General features: G+C 49.6%; 1 protein-coding gene across 2 annotated transcripts; it reads left to right on the forward strand.

Annotated features, from left to right (window-relative positions):
• The first annotated feature begins 348 nt into the window (after nucleotides 1-348).
• On the forward strand, nucleotides 349-5,112 carry VSX1 (visual system homeobox 1). Of its 2 annotated transcripts, none has more exons than XM_039531778.1 (5): nucleotides 349-748; nucleotides 1,396-1,474; nucleotides 1,896-2,019; nucleotides 2,909-3,089; nucleotides 3,843-5,112. In XM_039531778.1, exons 1-5 carry the CDS (start codon nucleotides 349-351, stop codon nucleotides 4,109-4,111), a joined length of 1,053 nt encoding a protein of 350 aa, XP_039387712.1. In that variant the 3' UTR covers nucleotides 4,112-5,112. The 2 variants fall into 2 exon arrangements, with proteins under 2 accessions (XP_039387712.1, XP_039387711.1); XM_039531777.1 differs by having other exon boundaries at nucleotides 349-742.
• The last annotated feature ends 15,922 nt before the right edge of the window (nucleotides 5,113-21,034 follow it).

A 21,034-nucleotide genomic window follows, 5' to 3' on the forward strand; every position in this document is an offset into this window, starting at 1 on the left:
ACAAGCTCCCGGGCCGGGCGGGGCGCTCCGCTAGCCGGACCTGCCCGGTGCCCTGCGCGCCCGGGCCAGGCTGCGCGCCCGGGCCAGGCTGCGCTGCGCTGCGTTGCGCGCTGCGCGGAGCGAGCCCCCGGGGCCGCGGCTGGACGCAGTGAAACGTGTCCGCAGGGGCGGGGTGGGCTCGCGGGGGCCTCGGTGGCAATTAATCCCCTGGGATTGGGAGCCAGGCCCGCCCCCTCCCCGGCCCCCCTGCGGCGGCGGGGCCCTGCCCGGAGCTGATTGGAGCCGGGCAGCGGGATAAAAGGCTCCGCGGCGGCTCTGCCCCGTCCATCCCGGGAGGCAGCGGCCAGCATGACGGGCCGGGAGGAGCCCGCCGAGGGCAGAGCCAAGGGGAAGGCGCTGGTGCCCGGCGCTGCCAGCGAGAAGGCGGCCCGGCTGGGCGCCCCGGCCCTGCGCTCCAAGGGCTTCGCCATCACCGACCTGCTGGGGCTGGAGGCCGAGCTGCAGCCGCCGGCCGCCCCCGTGGCCGGCGCGGGATGCGAGGGCGCCGGGGCCGGACTTGGGGGGGTGTCTCTGGGCGGCGGCTCCTTGCCCCTGGGCTTGGGCTTCCTCTGCGGCTTCGCGGCGCCGCCCCCGGCTGGAGCCCCCTGCCTGCTGCCGGCCCACGTCCCGTTCCTGCAGCCCCGGCCGGAGCTGCACCGGGCCCCCGGGCCCCCCGCCGGCGGGCGCCCGGACAGCGTGTCCGGTAAGGGCCCTGCCCTGCCCCGCAGCCCCGGGGCGCGCCCTGCCCTGCCCGGCCCCGGGCTCCCCCCCCCAGCCGGGCCCTGCCCCCGGGTTCCCAGCAGGCCCCTGCCCTGGCTCCCCAGCCGGGCCCTGCCCCCCTCCCCCAGCCAGGCCCCTGCCCCCCGGCTCCCCCCCAGCCGGCCCTGCCCCCAGGCTCCCCGCCAGCCGGCCCTGCCCTGCCCCGGGCTCCCCCAGCAGACCCCTGCCCCGGGCTCCCCCAGCCGGGCCCTGCCCCCGGACTCCCAGCAGGCCCCTGCCCCGCCCCGGGCTCCCCCGAGCCAGCCGCAGCGCCGGACCCCGGAGCGGCCGCGACACACCCGAGGCAACCCCCGGCCCCGCGCCCTCCCTCTGCTCTGTCCGCCCGCGTGGTGCTGAACCACCGGGCCCGGGCCCGCCGCCCGCGGGGGAAGACGCGCCCCTGTCCCCGGGGCTGCGCTCGGGCTGGGAGGGGCGAGCTCAGCCTGGCCCAGCTGCCGGGGGAAGGCCCCGTAGCCCGAGTCACCCCCGGCTGTTCCCGCTGAGCCTCGGGGCGCGGGGCAGCCCCCCTCCCCCCCCCACTCGCTGAACGTCCTTTCCCCCCGCTCGCTGAACGTCCTTTCCCTCCCCTGCGCGCAGACGAGGAGAGCCTGTCCGGGGACAAGGGCGAGCTGCAGACACCCACTTCCCAGGCCAAGAGGAAGAAGCGCCGGCACAGGTACCACCAGCACAGCTCGGGGCAGCGGCCGGGCCTGGGGGGAGCCCTGGATCCCGGGACCATGGCACTGCCTGGGCTTGCCCGTCCTCCAGCACCGCAGCCTGGCGCTGCACCGCTTCCGGGCTAGGCCATGTCTACACCGCAGCTGAGGCGGCCGCGGGGGTGGGAATGAAGCGGTGTCAGTAAGGGGCAGCCAAAGGGCTTTTGAAAGAACAAGCCGGGTGGAGAGACAGGAGCAAAGCTGCCCTGGCCAGGATAAAACTCCAGTGCGGCTCACTGGCAAATCCTGTGCAGACAGGAACAGACTCAGACCTGGCAGCAGGCCCGAGGCATTGTAGACCCGGGCCTGGGGGAGTGCTCGGGGCCCCTGCAGGACTGATGGGGCTCCCGGGTGGCCAGTAACTGTTTGTTCCTTCCCCAGGACGGTGTTTACTGCTCACCAGCTGGAGGAGTTAGAAAAGGCTTTCAATGAAGCTCATTACCCAGACGTGTATGCCCGGGAAATGCTAGCCATGAAAACCGAGCTGCCCGAGGACAGGATCCAGGTGGGTTGTCATGCCCAGAGCCAGGCTGTCCTGGCTGTCTCCGCTGTCACCTACACACCCCAAGAGTGAACGTGCACAATGCTAATGTGCTCCTGTGCCCAGCCGGCCGCAGGCACAACCCAGCACGTCAGGAAGGAGCCTGCTGCCCGTGGAGATGCACAATGGCACCTCCTGGGGCGCTGGGGCTGCTCTGCTCTCCCTCCCCTAGACACCAGCCTAGGCTCTGTGCAGGAGCCCACTGTGTAGGACCCTAATCCAATAGCGATTGGACCAAATCTTCCTGCCTGTCCTCAAGTGGCCAGTTACTTCAGTGACCGAAATGGCTAGAGTGGGGCCCTGAGCTTTTGGTACTGGCTGCCTTAAGAGCAGAACAGATGGACCGGAGCCAGGGCGAGCTCTAACAAGCCCTTTTAGATGAGCACCCTTTGGGGCTGCAAACACCAGGTTATGGGGGAACAGGTGCTCCCTGCCCAAGAGCCCTTGTTTGTGCACAATGACTGGGCTGGGGGCAGCCTTCTCTGGGGAATGGAAAAGGTTTCCAGTGCGCCCAGCACAGAGGAGATGGCCACGCGGGCAGCTCCTCCTAGGGGGTTTGTGTTCACTGACTCCCTCTGGACAGCCACGGGGGAGACATCTGAACAGGGATCCCCAGCACAGGCCTAGAACTAAAGATCCCGTCCAGTCATGATAAACCTCCTGTAATGCGCTCTCTCTCTCTCTCTGTCCACTCCCCACCCCACAACACCCCCTTCCAACACACACATTCGCACACCTGGGGACACCCCCCGAACACCTTCTGGACATAATCACACATGCACACCTACAAACCCCAACCCACACACCCCTGGACACATGCACTCACCCCGCCCCCGGATTCTCCCCCCCCCAGGTCTGGTTTCAGAACCGAAGAGCCAAGTGGAGGAAGCGTGAGAAGTGCTGGGGCAGGAGCAGTGTCATGGCCGAGTACGGTCTCTATGGGGCCATGGTGAGGCACTCCATCCCTCTACCCGAGTCAATCATCAACTCAGCCAAAAGTGGGCTGGTGGGCTCCTGTGCTCCTTGGCTGCTTGGTAAGACAGCACATAGTCCAGGATGGGGTACGTCCCACTAAGCAGTGCTGAGGGAACAGCCAGGTAGCTAGGGAGAGCCTGACCTGCTTTATTTTTAAATCGGTTACAAATCTCAGCCTTTCCCCTCCTTACAGACACGCCAGTCTTTTTTGGGGGGCGGGGGGATTTAAAGTAAACAACAAAGCCTTAGGTGGTAATTTTCAGAGTCTGTGCTAAAGGGTTTTGAAAAGGGCGTGTTAAAGAACTGGTTAGTGTGGGTGACCCTTTTACTGCTAGACAGTAATAATAGAGTGTGTTGTTGTTATTTGTTATGATTTTAGCCCCCAGTCAGGGAAATACTTATGCACATATTTAATTTGAAGTTAACTTAAGTGTAACTTAAAGTTAAGCACATGCTTAAGTGCATGTTTGAATAGGTGCTTAATTTATTCTATTGTAGTGTCATAGAGCCGGAGGTAGGGAATAGAGCCCTATCTCACTACATACTTCCATGCGGATAATATAGACTCTAGACCCCAGAGAACTCACAATCTAGGATTTAGACAATAGGCAGTGGAGGTACCCACACTCTTTGCAGTCAGATGGAATCTTTCTGCTGACTTCACTGGGCTTTGGATCTGTCCCTAAGGGAAGACATGGACAAAGAGGGGAGAAGAGGACAAGGTAACAGCTGAGCTGGGTGTGTTTGAATTAGTTGTCCCAGGTGGATTTAAGCAATGCATTATATTTACTTACTCTTCTTCATTCTTGAAGGGATGCATAAAAAATCCATGGATGTTACAAGAAAGCCAGAGAGAGAGGAGAAGATGACAGGCAGCTGGAGATTGGAAGGTCCTGAGGAGGAATTAAAAATGAAGCCAGCAGATCACCAGAGAAGCTCTGGTGACAAACTCAGCTCTATGGACAATTCAGAAGATACAGCGATTGACCTCTCTAGCACTGCAAAGCAAGAGAACAGGAGTGCTTTGAGGCAATGTGTCAAAGGAGACCTCCAGACAGATGGGAAGGACAATGACCACTAAACTCAGGGAGCAAGGGAGAGTGGGATGTTAGGAAAATGAGCCCCCTTAACACTTTGGAAAGATAGGACTATTTATTAATTATTTTTTCAAACAGTTAATACACGATTTTACATGAATTTGAGACATTTTAAAACTGGATCCAGCCAAGATTCCCTCCCCCCACCCGCAACTTTAAAGCTGTTTGTTTGTAATAAACAGGGCTGAGGGGAAGGTTTTAAAATGTTGGTGTGAAAATGTCCCTGGTTTTTGGGCAGCTCTAGTGATAAATCAGGAAAACCTCCCTTTCATTCTGTAACACAAGCAACTGAAAGACACTTCTGCCAGCTCAACAGGAGCATGACTAAGAGTGGAGTTATTCCTTCTGGAACCTGTCGGGTGCAAGATGGTGCTGGACTTAACAGAAACCTTATTTCCAAAGTTACATTCCAACGTTTACTGTGATGTACTTGGTGAGCACCTATGTGCAGTGTTCAAAATATGCAACTGTTCGGCCTCAAGAAGTAGCAGAAGGTATTCTTAAGCTGCGGACCGGTTATTCGGCTCTTGTAAGTTGACATGGTGCCATTGACTTCAAGAGACCCAGGCCAGTTTACACCAGCTGAGGAGCTATGTATCAGTCAATACAGCCTTATAAATGAATTACACTGTGTATCTTTAGAACCTGTACCTGTGTGTGTGTGGGGGGGAGGATGTGGGGGGATATTTTATGCAATAATGCAATAATTTTGTACGTTTTTGAATGTTATTTGATATACTATGCATAAAAGAACTCACACCTTTATAAAAATCAAGCCATAGCTCCCCTAAGAAATTTTATGCTATTTTGTGAATTGACATAGGAGACTATTTTGTAATTCTTAAATGTCTGTAAAACAGTGTTAATGTCAGATCTGTTTCTTGGTCTTTTTATATTTTTGTCTAAAAGCACTTTAGTTATCTGGATTTTCTGAATGTTGCTCTTCCTGTTTTGTCATTTATTTATTATGCATTATTAAATAAAAGTTTTGGGTATCTTTGCTTTTCCATCTGGATTTTTCTTAGTAGCTCTGCTTAGATATGTCTCCAGAAAGCGTTATGGCTCTGATCCTGCCTAGAATAGTGTACATGTCTGGTTTATGAGCAGTTTTACTGAAATCCATGGGACTGTTCTAGTGCATAAAGTTAAACCCATGCATAGATCTGTGAGAGGTTGGGGCCTAAACAGACTCGGCAGGGCGCATCCTGGGTAATTAATGTTGTAAGTCATTTTGAAGATGAAAATCATTGTAGAGGGGGCTTTCAGAAATGCCTTAAGGAGAAAGGCACCCAACTCCCATTGAAAGTCCTGGAGAGATAAGGGCCCACTTTATAAGGGATAGGTATTGATTAAGTTATCCTGCCATTAATTATTTTGTACAGGAAACTCCACTGAACTTGCAGGGGATTTTGTGAGCAGATCAATGGCAGGTAGAGGGCCAATAACTTGCTGTGGTATTGATGTAATGGCCTCATTTAGGCCTGCGCCCAGTCCTGGTGTTTTCCAGGGGGCAGCTGTGGGCCCTTTGTCTGAGTGCCTCTGTAGATAGAACATGAGAAACAAATGGGAATGTACAAAGCCAAATGTATTTCAGATTCTCCCCTCCCCCCAAATCATAGTGCTGTGTCAATGGATGCACTGCCCTGTCTCCTTGGCACATGAATGCTATCATCTCATACTTCTTTAGGGTGAAGGAACAGACCCACACCCACTTCGTAGTTCTAACCGTCAGAGTATCCAGGATGGCAGTCATAAAGTACTAAGGGATCAGAATGGCGTCATTGCTCAAAACTCCCCTTTCATTACAGGGCCAAAGGCCCTAAACTGATGGTGAAATGTGCTCTTCTGAAATATGGGAGGAAGCCAGATATTAAAACCATGTCACCAAAATTGACTTTTGTCTGTAATTTGTACCCTTTGTACATGCTCCACCTAGCATGCTCCTGCTTGTGCATAAGGCAGAATTGGCCCACATGTATGTTGTAACAGCAGTATTGAAACATTTCCAGTTTTATCTGCTGGCCAAAATGTAACAGAAAATGATCAAAAGGCTTTATTAAAATCTGGGTAATTCCAGTCTGGAAACATTCCTAATACAGATCAGCATATAAGTGGCCCTGTAATTATGGTTTACCTGTCCCTGGCCATAGGGGCAATAGGAAACTGGCAGCAACAGCTCTCCAGGGTTTCTTGACGAGTATGGTTTTGAACACTGTCAGGATGGCCGTGCCTACCTGGGAGGAGGGAGAAAAGGCGATAGGGTCAGGGGAGCAGTGGCGCTGAGAGTCAGTGTCTCAGATACGGACTTTGTACAAGAAAACTGTATAGCTGAAAAAGTGACCCGCAATGATGGGGGAGGGGTCATTCCACCCACGATTAGGGACTATGAGATCTGAGACTTGGCACATTCAGTGCCTAATCCTGATTCGGCAGCATTTGCAAACGGTTGATCTGGGCTGTGGAGTGCTGGCACTGGTATTTTCCTATATTTATGTCCCCGCATTTGGAACGGATGCAGATGGTGGATCTTGGTTACTGACACATATAACAACAGTGGGGCTATTACTGATGGCATGGGCATGCTCAGAGATTGTTCTCGATGACTTGAAATGGACTGCAGGTGTCATGCGGACTGTATCTGGCTCACTGACAATCCTGTAGAATAACAGCCTGTCTGAGCCTGAGCTGTACACCCGCTGAGAAACTGCCCTTGTGGGAGGCGTCTGGTAATAGAGGGGCTCTCTTCCTATAGACCTCAGGTACTTTGCACGGTAAGGCAGTGAGGTGCTGCCAATACACCACCAAGGGGCTTCTGCCTTAGCCAGCAGTACAAAGCATGTCTCAGGGATGGGGTAAGATTCCCTTTGGAGTGGGGGCCAAGCAGAAAGGCCTCCATGTGCCACGTAAGGCTCACATTGGGGTGAGCCGGTACAGCAGCAGGAAGAGTTCCCTGTACACGGCCTCCATGCCACAGAGAGGGTCCCTGGGCTGGCCCCTGATAGACAGAAAGCAGTGATGGAGGCAGGGCAGGGAAGGGCCATGGGATCCACATGCCTGTGGATCTAACGTCTCCCAACACACTGTGCAAGTGGCCTGGGCAAGCAGTGGTTTCTGCTGGAGTACGGGCTGCGGGGGCTGGGTGACAGCCCCACACAATGACCCTGGTTTGGGGGGAGGGTAGATTTCACCCTCCCAACCTCCACACTTCTCTGGCATAAAGGCTGATTGCTTGTGCTTCTGACTTTATTATACTATTATGGCAGCACTTGGAGGCCTGACCCAGGCTGGTGTCTCCTTGTGTGAGGTACGGCACCCACACGTAGCAAATAGCAGTTCCTGCACCAAGGAGCATTCAGGTTAAGGCCCCAAGTTTGGAGACACTTAGGCATGTGAGTATCCCACTGAAGTCAAGGGGTTAAATTAAACACATGTGCGTTTGCACTGCAGGATCGGGACTACAAAACAAGGCACAACAGGTGGATAAAAAACACACAAGCAGGTGGAGGAGGAGGGTGATACAAATAGAACAGGATGTTTTAGCAGACTAGATGTGACCCAATAGCTAGTGTGAAAAATCGGGACACTTTTTTCCCCAGGAGGGCCGGTATAGTTGCTTAAATAAGACAAACCCCTAATATCGGGACATCTGGTCACCTGACTGTGAACACAATTCATAACCCTCCAGTCACAGCAACCAGGCGTACTTGTCTGATTCTTAGGAACAAGGGCCTGATCCAGATCCTAGACAAGTGACTTCAGGGGGTAGGATCAGATCCTAACTCATTGATGACAGGGATGAACCAGCAAAGGGCTGGAGAGTCTATTTCGATTATAGACTCTGAGGGCCAGGAACAGTCTCTTCCTGAATATCTTTGTACAGCACTTAGCCCAGTAAAGCCCCCAAATGAGCCGGGACTTCTAGATGCTACTGTAACCAATGATGCTGATGTTATAACAATAAGACTAAACTCTTTGGGGCAGGGACAGTGTTTGTACAGTACTGAATACAAAAGGGCCTAGAGGTGCTACTCTCTCATACTAATTTGACCACCCCCTCCGATTTAAGTGAATGGCATATTCTTGGTACTACAAGAGTATATGGTTCCACCACTATTCCAGAGACAGCCACCTCCACACTGGGATGTCCAGAATGGAAATGTAAAATGTGGTAAATAATTCTGTGATGGGATCCCCAGGGTATAACCTGGGACTGTGGGACCCCTGTGCCCCCTTAACTCTCCAGCCTGGGCTGTCTCTCCCAATGCTTTGCTAGTGACAAGCAACAAACCCCTCCAGGCCCTGTTACCATTCAATACAATTCCATGTGGAGCCCCACAGCCAGCTAGGTGGCGTGAATGCTCCCAGAGCCACTCATGAATCACACAGAGAAAGGCACCAGCCAAATCCCCCCAGCTCCCAGCACTGCACCTCAGGAATATAGCGTCTTGCACTGCGTAAGACAAGCAATGCACATTTATTAACTGATTCACCACTTCATCAATGGAAAGTGGATATACACCAGCCTTTGTAAACCTGGGCAGATTTATCAAACACTTCAGGCAAACTCACTGGTAAAGATAAACAGTTAAACAATTTTATTGACTACAAAAGATAGATTTCAAGTGATTATAAGTGATAGGCAAAAAGTCAGAGTGGTTTCCAAAAGAAAAGAAAATATGAGCACGCAGTCTAAACTCTCAATCCTATTAGACTGGGCAACATCTAGATCATAGAAACATAGAATTGTAGGACTGGAAGGGACCTCAAGAGGTCATCAGGTCCAGTCCGCTCCACTCAAGGCAGGACTAAGTATTTTCTAGACCATCCCTGACAGGGGTTTGTCCAACCTACTCTTAAAAATCCCCAGTGATGGAGATTCCACAACCTCCCTGGGCAATTTATTCCAGTGCTTCACCACTCTGACAGTTAGGAAGTTTTTCCTAATGTCCAACCTAACCCTCCCTTGCTGCAATTTAAGCCCATTGCTTCTTGTCCTATCCTCAGCGGTGAAGAACAATTTTTCTCCCTCCTCTTTGTAACAACCTTTTATGTACTTGAAAATTGTTATGGCCCCTCTCAGTCTTCTCTTTTCCAGACAAAACAAACCAAATCTTTTCAATATTTCCTCACAGACCATGACTTCTAGACCTTTAATAATTTTTGTTGCTCTTCTCTGGACTTTCTCCAATTTGTTCACATCTTTCCTGAAAGGTAGCACCCAGAACTGGACACAATACTCCAGTTGAGGCCTAATCAGCGCGGAGTAGAGTGGAAGAATCACTTCTCTTGTCTTGCTTACAACACTCCTGCTAATACATCCCAGAACGATGTTTGCTCTTTTTGCAACAGCGTTACACTGTTGAGTCATATTTAGCTAGTGGTCCAATATGACCCCAGATCCCTTTCTGCAGTACTCCTTCCTAGGCAGTCATTTCCCATTTTGTATGTAGATTAAGCAGTTTTTCTCACCACACTGGATATTGCAGTTCATAGTACACAGGTTTCACCTTTGAAACCTGGGCCAGTCTCCCCTGTTGGAGTCTTCAGTTTTCTGATCATCCTTGTTGCTTGCAGCATACGTGGGGGAGGGAGAAAGGCCAGACATGGGCCCGTGTTCTGTTTTATACCCTTAGTCCAGGTGCTTAGAGAACACAAATCCAGGCATGTCTGGTGGGCATTGCTGAGTCCCCAGGGAAGGTTGAGCAATTCCCCTGGTGTGGCCTCATGCAGGTGAGTGACTGCATTGTAGCTCCCTTGCAATGGCTATTGATGGTTGTTTGACACCTGCCCGGGCGCTGGTTACTTTCCTTGGCATTGTCTCTGGAGAGCTAGTATCTGGGTGCTTCCCAAACCCACAACATATTTTAGCGACAACCACACAACACAATTCTCATAACTTCATATGCATTAATGATACACATATTTAGATAGAACAGTGACTTTCAGCAGATCATAACCTTTCCCCTGATACCTCACACAGTCTGCTTTAGATGAAATATCACAATGATATATAAATGAGGAATATGGGGGTGACAGGGCACTCCTCCAAGGTATAGAATGTCACAAATTCCACAACATCTTTCATAGATCTAGGTTGCAACATTTCCTGCCACATTTACATCTTTTCTCTGTGCCAGATGTACAGCTCTATCCTGGGATTTAAAACAATCTGCTGAACTAATCATCAAAGAGGGGGAGGTGCAAAAAAGAAAAAAAAAGAAAAGTGAACAAAATGAGCTTATTTTGGGTTGGGTCCTGGAGACTGACTGTGGAGAATGTTTTTTGAGTGTTTATACAGAGACAGAGGGGTCTTCTTGGAATGGACCTAAACCAGACCTTGTAAAATGAAGGCTGTTGGGTTTTGTTTGTAGCAACATCTGCATTCTGCCATCACTGGATGGCTTAGTAATATTCATTTTTAACTGGCATTTTATCTAGGCTTATCCTGTCAAGCTGCTTGATGGACTTTTAGATTGGAAGATTAAGCAAATGTGAAGATTTTAACAGAGCGCCCCCCACTGTAAAACGGAGGTGACTGGGCAGTGGAGAAAATGTGTCATTCGTATGGCGGCACCGGTCAGGAACAGATGCTGTTATTTTCTGTGAGGTTCCAGAAAGTGCTGATCTAGCCTGATCCAGAGTCCACGGAAGTCAATGCGCCTTTCCATCACTTTCAATGGGCCCATGTTCCCACCCTCCACTTAGTCCTACAAACCATACATAGGTGTGGGAACTGGGGGCGTGTGTGTGTGTGTGTGTGTGTGTGTGCTGCACCCCCTGGCTTGAAGAGGTTTCCATCATGTCCAGGGTTTACAGTTTGGTTCAATGGCTCTCAGCACCCCCACTGTACACACTGCTCCAGCCCCCTGACTCCTATAATCACATGGCTGTTGATAATTCGACAGCACAGAAGATTACAATGTTTATTGAGCAGCCCCATGTCCTGGCTTTATGTGTGACACCAGGAATCCTTGCACATGCAGATCCTTCAGTTTTCCTGCCACCGAAGGTCCCACAGAACAGCACACCCGTGAATACGGAGAAAGCCAAGCAACCAGGGCTAGCCTGGGTAAGCCCTGGGAGGTGCTGTCATCAGTATCCCAGACACACGGCTGAGGCACAGTCCCTGTACCCCCCCCACCCCGATTTGCTCCTTGCTCGGGGTGGGCACGCGCCTGTAGTTTGCCACTGGTTATTATCAGCAGTATAGTACAACAGGCACGCCAGCTGAGCTGTACTGGGCTGTGCATTGGGGGTTGGGGCATGTCATGAATATAAAGGGAAGGGTAACAACCTTTATGTCTGCAGTAACATAAAACCCCTCCTGGCCAGAGGTACAGAATCACTTTACCTGTAAGGCACCTGACCTGGTTGGTACCTGACCAAAAAGACCAATGAGGAAAGAAGATACTTTCAAATCTGGGAGTGGGAGGGGGAGAGAGATTTTGTTTGTGCTCTCTTTGTGTCGTTCCCTCTCTGGACAGAGAGAGACTGAGACCAAGCATTGGTAACCCATCTCCTGAAAATATACCTGAAATCATACATCTAAAATTACAGAAATTGTAAATAAAGGCAAGGAAATGCATTAGGTTATCTTTTGTTTTAGCTTGTGAATTTTCCCTATGCTAAGAGGGAGTTTTATTCCTGGTTTTTTGTAACTTTGAAGCTGAACCTAGAGGGGAATCCTCTGTGTTTTAAATCTTTTTATTTACCCTGTAAAGTTACCTTTCATCCTGATTTTGCAGGTGTGATTCTTTTACTTTTTTTTTTAAATAAAATTCTTCTTTTAAGAACCTGATTGTTTTTCAGTGTCCTAAAAACCCAGGGGTTTGGTCTGTGCTCACATTGTACCAATTGGTGAGGATATTATTCTCAAACCTCCTCAGGAAAGGGGATAAAGGGGCTTGGGGGAATATTTTGGGGAAACAGGGACTCCAAGTGGCCCTTTCCCCTGGATTTTTGTCTAAATCACTTGGTGGTGGCAGCAATACCATCCAGGGACAAGGAAAGGATTTGTGCCTTGGGGAAGTTTTAACCTAAGCTGGTAGAAATAAGCTTAGGGGGTCTTTAATGCGGGTCCCCACATCTGTACCCCAGAGTTCAGAGAGGGGAGGGAACCCTGACAGGGCAGAACCAAGCCCCTGCCTGTTCCTCATCTCTCCCTGCCCACTCCCACCTGCTCTGGGGCCCCCCATTTACCAGGCTTTATGTGCCTAGCACACACAGGGATAAAGGAGGATTCATCATTCTATTAGTATCCCACTTATCTTTGCTTCTTTTTGTCTCGTCCTTTGCTCAGTGGATTGACCCTGCAGCCCTCACCCAACTCAATACACGTTACTGCAGGGGCTCAGTGCACAGATGTTTCAGAACAGGTTTTTAGGCCCCTAATTCCAATTAAAATCAATGGGAGTTAGGCACCTAAATACCTTTGAGGATCTAGGCCCAAGTTCCATTGCTTTATTTCAGCCCCTATCGCGGCTGTACAGGGCTGCACACCGTCCTCAGCTGCACACACATGGCTCCTCTTCCGTTCATTTCTCACCTTGGGGTACAGTCCGGATCATGGACCAAGATTTTCAGACGTGACTAGTGGTTGTGGGTGGTGCATTTGAGACACCTTAATGAGGCTTAATTTTCAGAGAGAAGCTGCTCAGCCTTTTCTGAAAGTCCGGCCCCTCGAACACAATTCAAGTTGGGCATCTAAAAATCAAGGCCCCTCAAATCACTAGCCCCCCCCTGAAAATCCTGGTCATGATCTCCCCATTTTCTCATCAAGGAGCAGGTGGGGCATGGACTGTGGTGAATACGGCAGCTCACAAGGACTTCAACACTGTTGCCTAAAAAGCAGTGCTAGGCACTACTACAGAACACAAGGTGGCAATGTTCCTTTCTTTTCATTACCACAGCCCCAGAACGGACAGAGAGTTTGCTGAAGAAATGATGCCAAGTCCCCCACGCCCCCATGTGCAGACAACTGAGTGTTGTGGTTGGTGTAGTTCAACACCTTTCAGCCTGCTGTTAACCCTTGGCAGGGTTAGAGCTCTGGGGGCTGATGCACTGGAGCGCAGACCTTGTGCAGAAAAATCAAAGAGCCTCTTTTTGCTTATCAAACTTTGTATGTTTGTAAAGTGTGAATTAATGGGCTGAGGACTAGCTTTTCATAAACGTCGAAGGCCCAGATCAATGGGAGTGAAGTGTCTAAGTCTCTTTGAGGGTCTAGCCCATTGTGACTTAGGAGCATGCGTTCCTTGGACTTTCAGCAGGACTATATAATACTGTATCCCACTGACATCCAATGGGACGTGTGCTCCTAAGTCACTTAGCTGCTTCTGAAAATCCCCCCCATTTAACCTCAGATGTGTGGGAGCTGCTCTTGGCTCCTCTGAGGGGCAGGAAGAGAAAGGGCAGGGAGCAGCCAGCCAACTAGAGACTGAAGCTGCCAGGAGTAGCTCAAACTGGGACTGTTGCACTGGAATGGGATGGGGTATAGGAACATAAGAACGGCCCAAAGGTCCATCTATCCCAGTATCCTGTCTTCTGACAGTGGCTAATGCCAGGTACCTCAGAGGGAATGAACAGAACAGGGAATCAACAAGTGATCCATTCCCTGTTGCCCATTCCCAGCTTCTAGCAAACAGAGGCTAGGGACACAGTCCCTGCCCCTCCTGGCTAATAGCCATTGATGGATCTATCCTCCATGAATTTATCTAGTTCTTTTTTGAACTCAGTTATAGCCTTGAACTTCGTAACATCCTCTGGCAAGGAGTTCCACAGGTTGACTGTGTGTTGTGTGGAAAAACTACTTCTGGTTGGTCAGGAGGCTTTACTGTAACCCCATGATTAATAACGTATGCCACCTTCCTGCTCACTCTACTCCTAGCTCTGACTCCAGACCTACCTAGCCCCTGGTGTCGTTCACAGCAGTCTAAGGGGGCCGAACCCCAGTCACGGATTGCCAGCTCACAGGCCAGGCTGGCCAGGCCCCGTACCCATCCATGGCACGCCTCCCTCTGCAAGGATGGGCTGAGAAGGAGGGTGTGCAAGGATGGGACCAGCACAAAGGGGATTTAACAGGGCGCAGAGTCTATGCTGCTGAGTTGGCTGGTGTCTATCCCCACCCCATCCCCCCTTCTACAAAAACACAAAAGGCAGAACAGAACCCCCAGGGGGAATCCTCCAGGTCACGGTCGAAGCTCCCCCTTTTTCTCTACTTTATCCCCCTAGCCTAAGAGAGAACTTTGTGGCCACCATTGTTCTGTGCCTGGAAGATTGGAAAGGGCTCCTTTGGGAGCTTATCCACCCCGCTTCTTTATGTTCAGCACCAGATCCTCAGCAGTAAAGAGATTGGAGATGGCAGGACCAGCAGGAGGGAGCTCTTCCTGCTGCAGGCAGAAGAGACGTGCTAGAGCCAGGCTGCTAAAACTGCCGGCCCAGTAATCTACGAAGAGCCAAAGCCAGGCTAGGGAGCGGGGTGCCAATCTGAGCCTCAGAAGGTACGTCTACACTGCGAGAAAAGACCTGCAGCACGGCCGCAGCTGGCTCGGGGCAGCTGACCCGGGCTTGCGGGGCTATAAAATTGCAGTGTAGAGGTCCAGGCTCAGGCTGGAGCCTGGGCACTGAGACCCCACGAGGGGGAGGGTCCCTGAGTCCGGGATCCAGCCTGAACCCAACCCCCTACACTGCAATTATATAGCCCTGCTCTCCAAGCCCTGGGAGCCCCAGTCAGCTGACCCGAGGCTTCTGATGGCAGTGTAGACATACCCAGAGAGTGACGCAATGGAGCACAACAGCCCTTTAACAGTCAGGGTGAGCTAACTCGGCTCAAGGAAAGTTTCTGGTGCCTCCTATGCATGCTGTGACTTCCTGTCTGAGAAGTGCTTTGAAGATGTAACCTTACCGCTCTAGAGAAGTGATGTTATCATTAAAGCTAATTTGCAGAAGAGGAGCACCACGTGCAGGAGAAAAGGAAATGAACATAAGGGAAGTTATATAAAACTGAACAGAAAATAAGATGAAGCAAAGAACTGAAGCCTCTCGAGTGGGATTGTTTTCCTCACCGTAATACTTTGGAGCCATGTTGGACTCCAGAGGTAACTCTGGGGCAAGGCTTCCAGGAACCAATGAGTGAATTCTCCTGGGCCAGGAAAAGTGATGTAGCTTCATTGGCTTCAACAGGGCTATGGCGATTTAGGCCGGCAGAGGATCTGGCCCATTTGTTCTAAAGCGCGGCTCCAGCTGGCTGTGCATTCTGAAGGGCTACGTGGAAAAGGTCTGGGACAGCACTTGAGAACTTATTTTCTTCCAAAGAAAAGTCCCCTAGTGGGGAAGCAGGAAGGAGTGTGAACAAAGCAGACAAAGACAGCTGATTCATAGGACTATTTGTTCCCTCTTGTTCCTGCCGAGCCACAGAAGGGACCTGCCTGATGTCAGAACAAAGGCTGCCAGTGGTCAAAGAAGCCAGCAAGAACATTCCAGCTCCAGGAGACAAACTCCCAGACAAGACTGCAGCTTTACCATGAGCCTCGGCAGTGCCTAGCTGTGATCTCCCAGGAGAAGCACAGAACAGATGCTGGGCCCTACAGTTACCTTCCCGCTTAGCCCCTTGCTCTGGGGGAGAAATGGGCGTAGTCATTTGCAGGTATATGTTTTACCTCCACTTGTCATTGGAGCTGATGGCGACATGTGCTGGGCACAGTGAATAGGGGCCAGGTTGGCTGCTAGGGAGGATGGGCCGCAAACCAAGTCTGAGAGCATGATGGGTTCACCTCACTCATGCTGATAAGTCCCATTGAGTTCAATGCACTAATTCCTGATTGACACTGGGGACAGTGAGAGGTGAGTCAGGCTAGGTTCTTTCCCCTGGCCTAGAAGTCTCCAGGCAAGCCTTCTGCTAGTGGGGTTCCCAGCTGTAGTCAGTTCTGCCCAGAGAGGCACTGCAGAGCTCCTGTCCCCCTCAGTAAAGCCCCTTTCTGCTCCAGATGTCCTGTCTTTACAGCACCACCTGGCTCCTCCCCATCCGGCTCTCATCCTTAATTGGGCCTGACCCACCCTCCAGGTGCAACGAGGTGGGTTAACTGGCCTCTCCCGCTCTCTTTAACTCTTCTCGAGCCAGGATGGGGCATAAGCCCCATCACACCACATTTGCACTAAACTGGGCCCAGATTAATTGCAAGCTTCCCAACACTTGCTGGGCCAGATCCAGACAGCCCTACTCACCCCGAATAGATCCTTGCTCCATAAAGACTCCCACTGACTTCAGTGGGACTGTGCCTGGAGCTAGGCAACATGCAGCGTGAGGAAGGGCAGCACAACCTGGCCAGAGGGGGATCTTTCTATGAACCTTTCTGTAAGCCTGTGTGCACCAAAACATAAAAGCAGGGTTGTGGTTGTGGTTTCAATGCAGCTGTTTCACACAGCTCCCCTTGGGATACCACAGCACAATTACAGACACTGTAGTGCAACTTTATCCCACTTTGCATGTGTTTCTGTTTTATACCCCTCCCACACCCCTTTTCCTATTACTTTTCACAAAGGCCCAGCTCCTCAAAGGTATCTTGTAGCAGGTGTGAAGCAGCATGTGCCAGCCTATGTTCAGCTGGCCCACTTGCTCCCCTTCCCCTGCGCCACTTCCTCTATGCATTGTGACCTCAGATGCACCATACATGCAAGGTCACATAGGGGCTGGAACTAGGGATGCTGGGGGTGCTGCTGCATCCCTTGGCTTGAAGTGGTTTCCATCATACGCAGGGTTTACAGTTTGGTTCAATGGCTCTCAGCACCCCCACTATACACATTGTTCCAGCACCTCTGTGAGGTCACGCCGTGTGGAGAAAAATGGCATCCTCTGCAGACTAGGAATTGTCGTGACCCATCGGCTGATGGCACAACCCACAGTTTGGGGTCACAACCCACAGTTTGGGAACCGCTGACTTAGGGGTCATGGTAAAAACCAGCTAAACATGATCTCAAAATACAATGTTGGGGCTAAGACATCCAATGCAATCCTTGGATGTGATGCATAGGTAGGGGATACAGAGTAGAAGTAGGGAGGTATTATTATCCCTGTATATTGCCTTGGTGAGACCATTACTAGAATACTGTGTCCAGTTCTGATGGCCACACTTTAAAAAGGAGGTTAACAATTGAAAAGGATTCAGAAAAAAAGCTATAAGACTGATTCCAAGTCTGGAAAACCTGCCTTACAGTGAAAGGCTGAAGAAGCTCAGTCTATTTAAGAGATGACTGAATTATCATCTATAACTACCTACGTGGGGTGAAGATTTCTGACACTAGAGAGCTGTTAAATTTAGCAGACAAAGACATAAAAAGATCCAATGGCTGGAAGCTGAAGCGAGACAAATTCAGACGGAAAATAAGGCACCGTTTATTTACAATGGGGACCCGGATAACCCCATTGTGTGAGGTGTGTGTTAGGTGTATGAAGGATTAACCACTGGAACAAATTGCCTAGAGATCTGGAGGATCCCCCATCACTTCAGGTCTTTAAATCATGACTGGATGCTTTCTAAATGATATGCTGTAGCTCAACCAGAAGTTATGGGCTTAAATCAGGAACCAAGTTCTCTAACCTGTGTTAAAAGGGAGGTCAGACTAGATGACCATAATAATCCCATGTGGCCTTGACTTTATGAAAATATATGAACTGCTAATGAAAAATGGAGTAAATCAGACAGGTTAGCTTTGGCCCTGGGTGCAGAGGTAAAGTAGCAAGCACAAGATCTGACTGGAATAAAAGTCTCAAGTCTTTCTGGATAAAGGAAAACAAAACTCAGTTTGTCTTGGAAAATATAGGAAACCAGAGCTACATGAAAAGATTAAAATTATTGTACAGAAGGATATCAAAGCATCTGACCCAGCTTCCTTCACTGAACTCTGGATCTCCAAAGCTCTGAATTTGAAGATAAATGATGAAACAAACCACCTGCTCAAGCAGGAAACCATGACCATTGCATAAGGAAAACAATTTTATTGAACCTAGAGTTGGTCTGAAAGTGGAGTCTTTTTCCATGGAAATTTTTTTTTGTTGAAACTTCAAATACCAAAATATTTCAGATTAAAACCAAAATATTTTGACTAGGAAATGCTGTCACAGTGTCTCATGGGAGTTGTAGTTTGGGTATCCTGTGATTCAAGTCTCTGCTATAGGCTAGATTTCCTATAGCTCCCTTGATGCACCAAGGTCATTGCTCTCGAAGAAGGGAGGTGGTACATCATGGAAGTCCCTGCCCATGGTGCATCATGGGAAATATACTTTGGACAGGAAACCCAGCTCATAAAGCAGAATGGGACATGAGGCAACTGAACTACAACTCCCATGAGGTATTTGACAGCATAGCCAAATCAACATATTTGGTTCTCAGCCAAAATATTTCAGTTTTCAGATGTTTGGGGTTTTTTTCCTACAAAAATAGAATTTTTCCAGGGAAAGCAGACACTTTTCACAGAAAATATTGCTTAGTTGGAAACCCAATTTTTCATTGAAAATAATTTTGATGGGAAAGTTCTGACCAATCCTAACTGAACCTCTTAATTTATGAACGACACATATTCTTATATGCCAGTAGGTGGCACTCATTCTATTAACTATCTACATACACAAATACATATAGATAGCACATAGCTTTTCTGTAACACCACACAGGTGGAAAGACCCCTTAGGCTGCTGTGAAAGGGAATAACTTAGTAACTAACCGAAAAGAAATATTAATATTCTAGTGCTCAGGAGGGTATAGAGAATTACATTAGCACTGCAGAAACAGACTTTGTTATATATATAAACATCAGTCATCAGTCCTGTCATACAGGTGAAGATTCCTGCTGTGTCAGGAATTCAAAGGTGTTGATGTTGTAGCTACTTTGCAGGTCTCTGAGAAAAGCCAGGTTAATCATCAAACTAAAATTTATTTGTTTGTTCTAGAATGGGAAAAATTAAATACAATTATATTTGCTGTTACTACTACCCGAGAAAGTCTTGACTTGAATCCAGGAGGTGAGGACTAGAGCCTGTTACTCTGAGAAGATAAATTAGCCTCTTTTAACAGTAAATGTTCTAAGAGTGAACAGAATTTGAGTATCACTCCAATGCTTTTGCATTGCTTATTGATGCACATGAACCTTGCAGATTGTACAGCCCTGTCAGGCCAAATGTGTGCTTAAAACAAACTGTTACTCATGAGTCATTGCTTCCAAAATGTATGGTGCATTCCCCTTTGGCACCCTGCCCCGTGAACCGGTCAGTGTTGAGTGGCGGGATTATGACATTAGAGGTAAACTGCCCCTATAAACAGCTCATTTTTATTTGTGAGTGGTGCTGTTGAGAAATCAGAAACCAGTAATGTAGCCATTTCTGTATGTGTGTTTGTTGAGGGGCAGGCGAGTGGGCATGGATATAGACCACACAAGCAAATAAAGATGTTTTGTACAGCTCTAGATATCAAAGCTGTAGTTATCCATTCTTTATGTTAACCAAGATGCTCTTCAGTGAGGACAAACAGTAACTATGTTTCTTAAAAAACAACAAAGAGTCCTGTGGCACCTTATAGACTAACAGATGTATGGGAGCATAAGCTTTCGTGGGTGAATACCCACTTCGTCAGATACATGTCTTAGACAGAAGTGATCTGAGAATTTTGTCAGCTACAGAGCTTTCCTCCACAAATACCTTCCTTTCGTTTGTCTACATGTCTGAAATGTGACCAGATACCATGGTAAGGGTGCATCAGAGCTATGCAGATAAGAAAAAGGAGGGGACAGATGCAAGAGATGTGTCAAAACTACTGCCTGTGGTATACTGTCACACTAATGATCCTGCAGTGTAAATATTGCCTGTGCTAATCTGCCACAGTGTAATGTCTTCTCTACGTATGAAATGACTTCTTGGGCCTGATTCTCTTCTCACACTGGTAATTTAACAGTGTAACCTCACTGACAGAAGAAATGAACACTGGCGCAATTTAGTGCAGAATCTACTACCTGTCTGGTTGGACTCTGTCTTTTCAACCTCCCCTTGGATGTTAGGGAAAAAAAGTCAGCTTAAAAAAATAATCCTCTAAACCATCGCTGGAAAAGAAACGGTTGCCCAGAGAATAAGTTGCACCTTGGGCAATGTCAAATGTTTGGCGGCTTACAGGAGGGATGTTTACATGGGGTATTAGGGATAGGGTCAGGTGAGGAAGAAGTGTGTGGGAGTTGGGGAGGGTGATGTGCAGGGTATAGGAGGGGCTACGAGGAAGATGTGGAGTGTATAGGGGATTGGGTGGGAGACGATTGGGAAGGCTGTAAGGAGGATGAGGGAGTGCACAGGGGTTCAAGAGACTGTATGGGGATAATGAGGCGTGTAAGGGGGGGTATATAGGGGCTACGGAGAGTATACCGGGAGCGCTGTGAAAGTGATGGGGGAGTGTTTGGGGGCTTAGCAAAGGTATAGGGGAGTGTGTGAGAGTTTAGAGGGTGTACAGGGGTTTAGGGGCTGTATAGGGTATAGTATGGGGATTTCGGGGAAGTACAGGGTGTAGAGGTTTAGGTGATATATGGTGGAGTTTATGGGCTGGATAGGGATTTAGGGGATCCTAAGGGAGAGTGTGGGGTTTACAGGGTTATGGGGGAATGTATTGGGTGTATCTGGGAGGGCATGGGAGGTGTATGGAGGATTAGAAGGCATATGGAAGAGTGTATGAGACCCATAGGGGTTTAGGCAGTATATCTGGAGTGTATCAGGGAAGAGAGGGTTTAGGGGGTGTATAGGGAGGGTATGGGGGAGTGTATGGTGCACATAGGGCTTGGGGGTGTATGGGGGAAGTGCAGAGGGCGTACAGAGGTTTAGGGTGTGTACGATGGAGCACACAGGGTGTATATGGGTTTAGGGGGTGTATAGGGGGTCGGGC

Source organism: Mauremys reevesii, linkage group 3 (genome assembly GCF_016161935.1).
Source record: "Mauremys reevesii isolate NIE-2019 linkage group 3, ASM1616193v1, whole genome shotgun sequence".
Lineage (NCBI taxonomy): Eukaryota > Metazoa > Chordata > Testudines > Geoemydidae > Mauremys > Mauremys reevesii.

What these genes read in the sequence shown, in the direction of transcription:
- VSX1 (XM_039531778.1), top strand. Translation starts at nt 349, where the DNA reads ATGACGGGCCGGGAGGAGCCCGCCGAGGGCAGAGCCAAGGGGAAGGCG. An exon ending in AGGAAGAAGCGCCGGCACAG is followed by an intron (nt 1,475 to 1,895) that starts GTACCACCAGCA and finishes TTCCTTCCCCAG; the next exon opens with GACGGTGTTTACTGCTCACC. An exon ending in CTGTGCTCCTTGGCTGCTTG is followed by an intron (nt 3,090 to 3,842) that starts GTAAGACAGCAC and finishes TCATTCTTGAAG; the next exon opens with GGATGCATAAAAAATCCATG.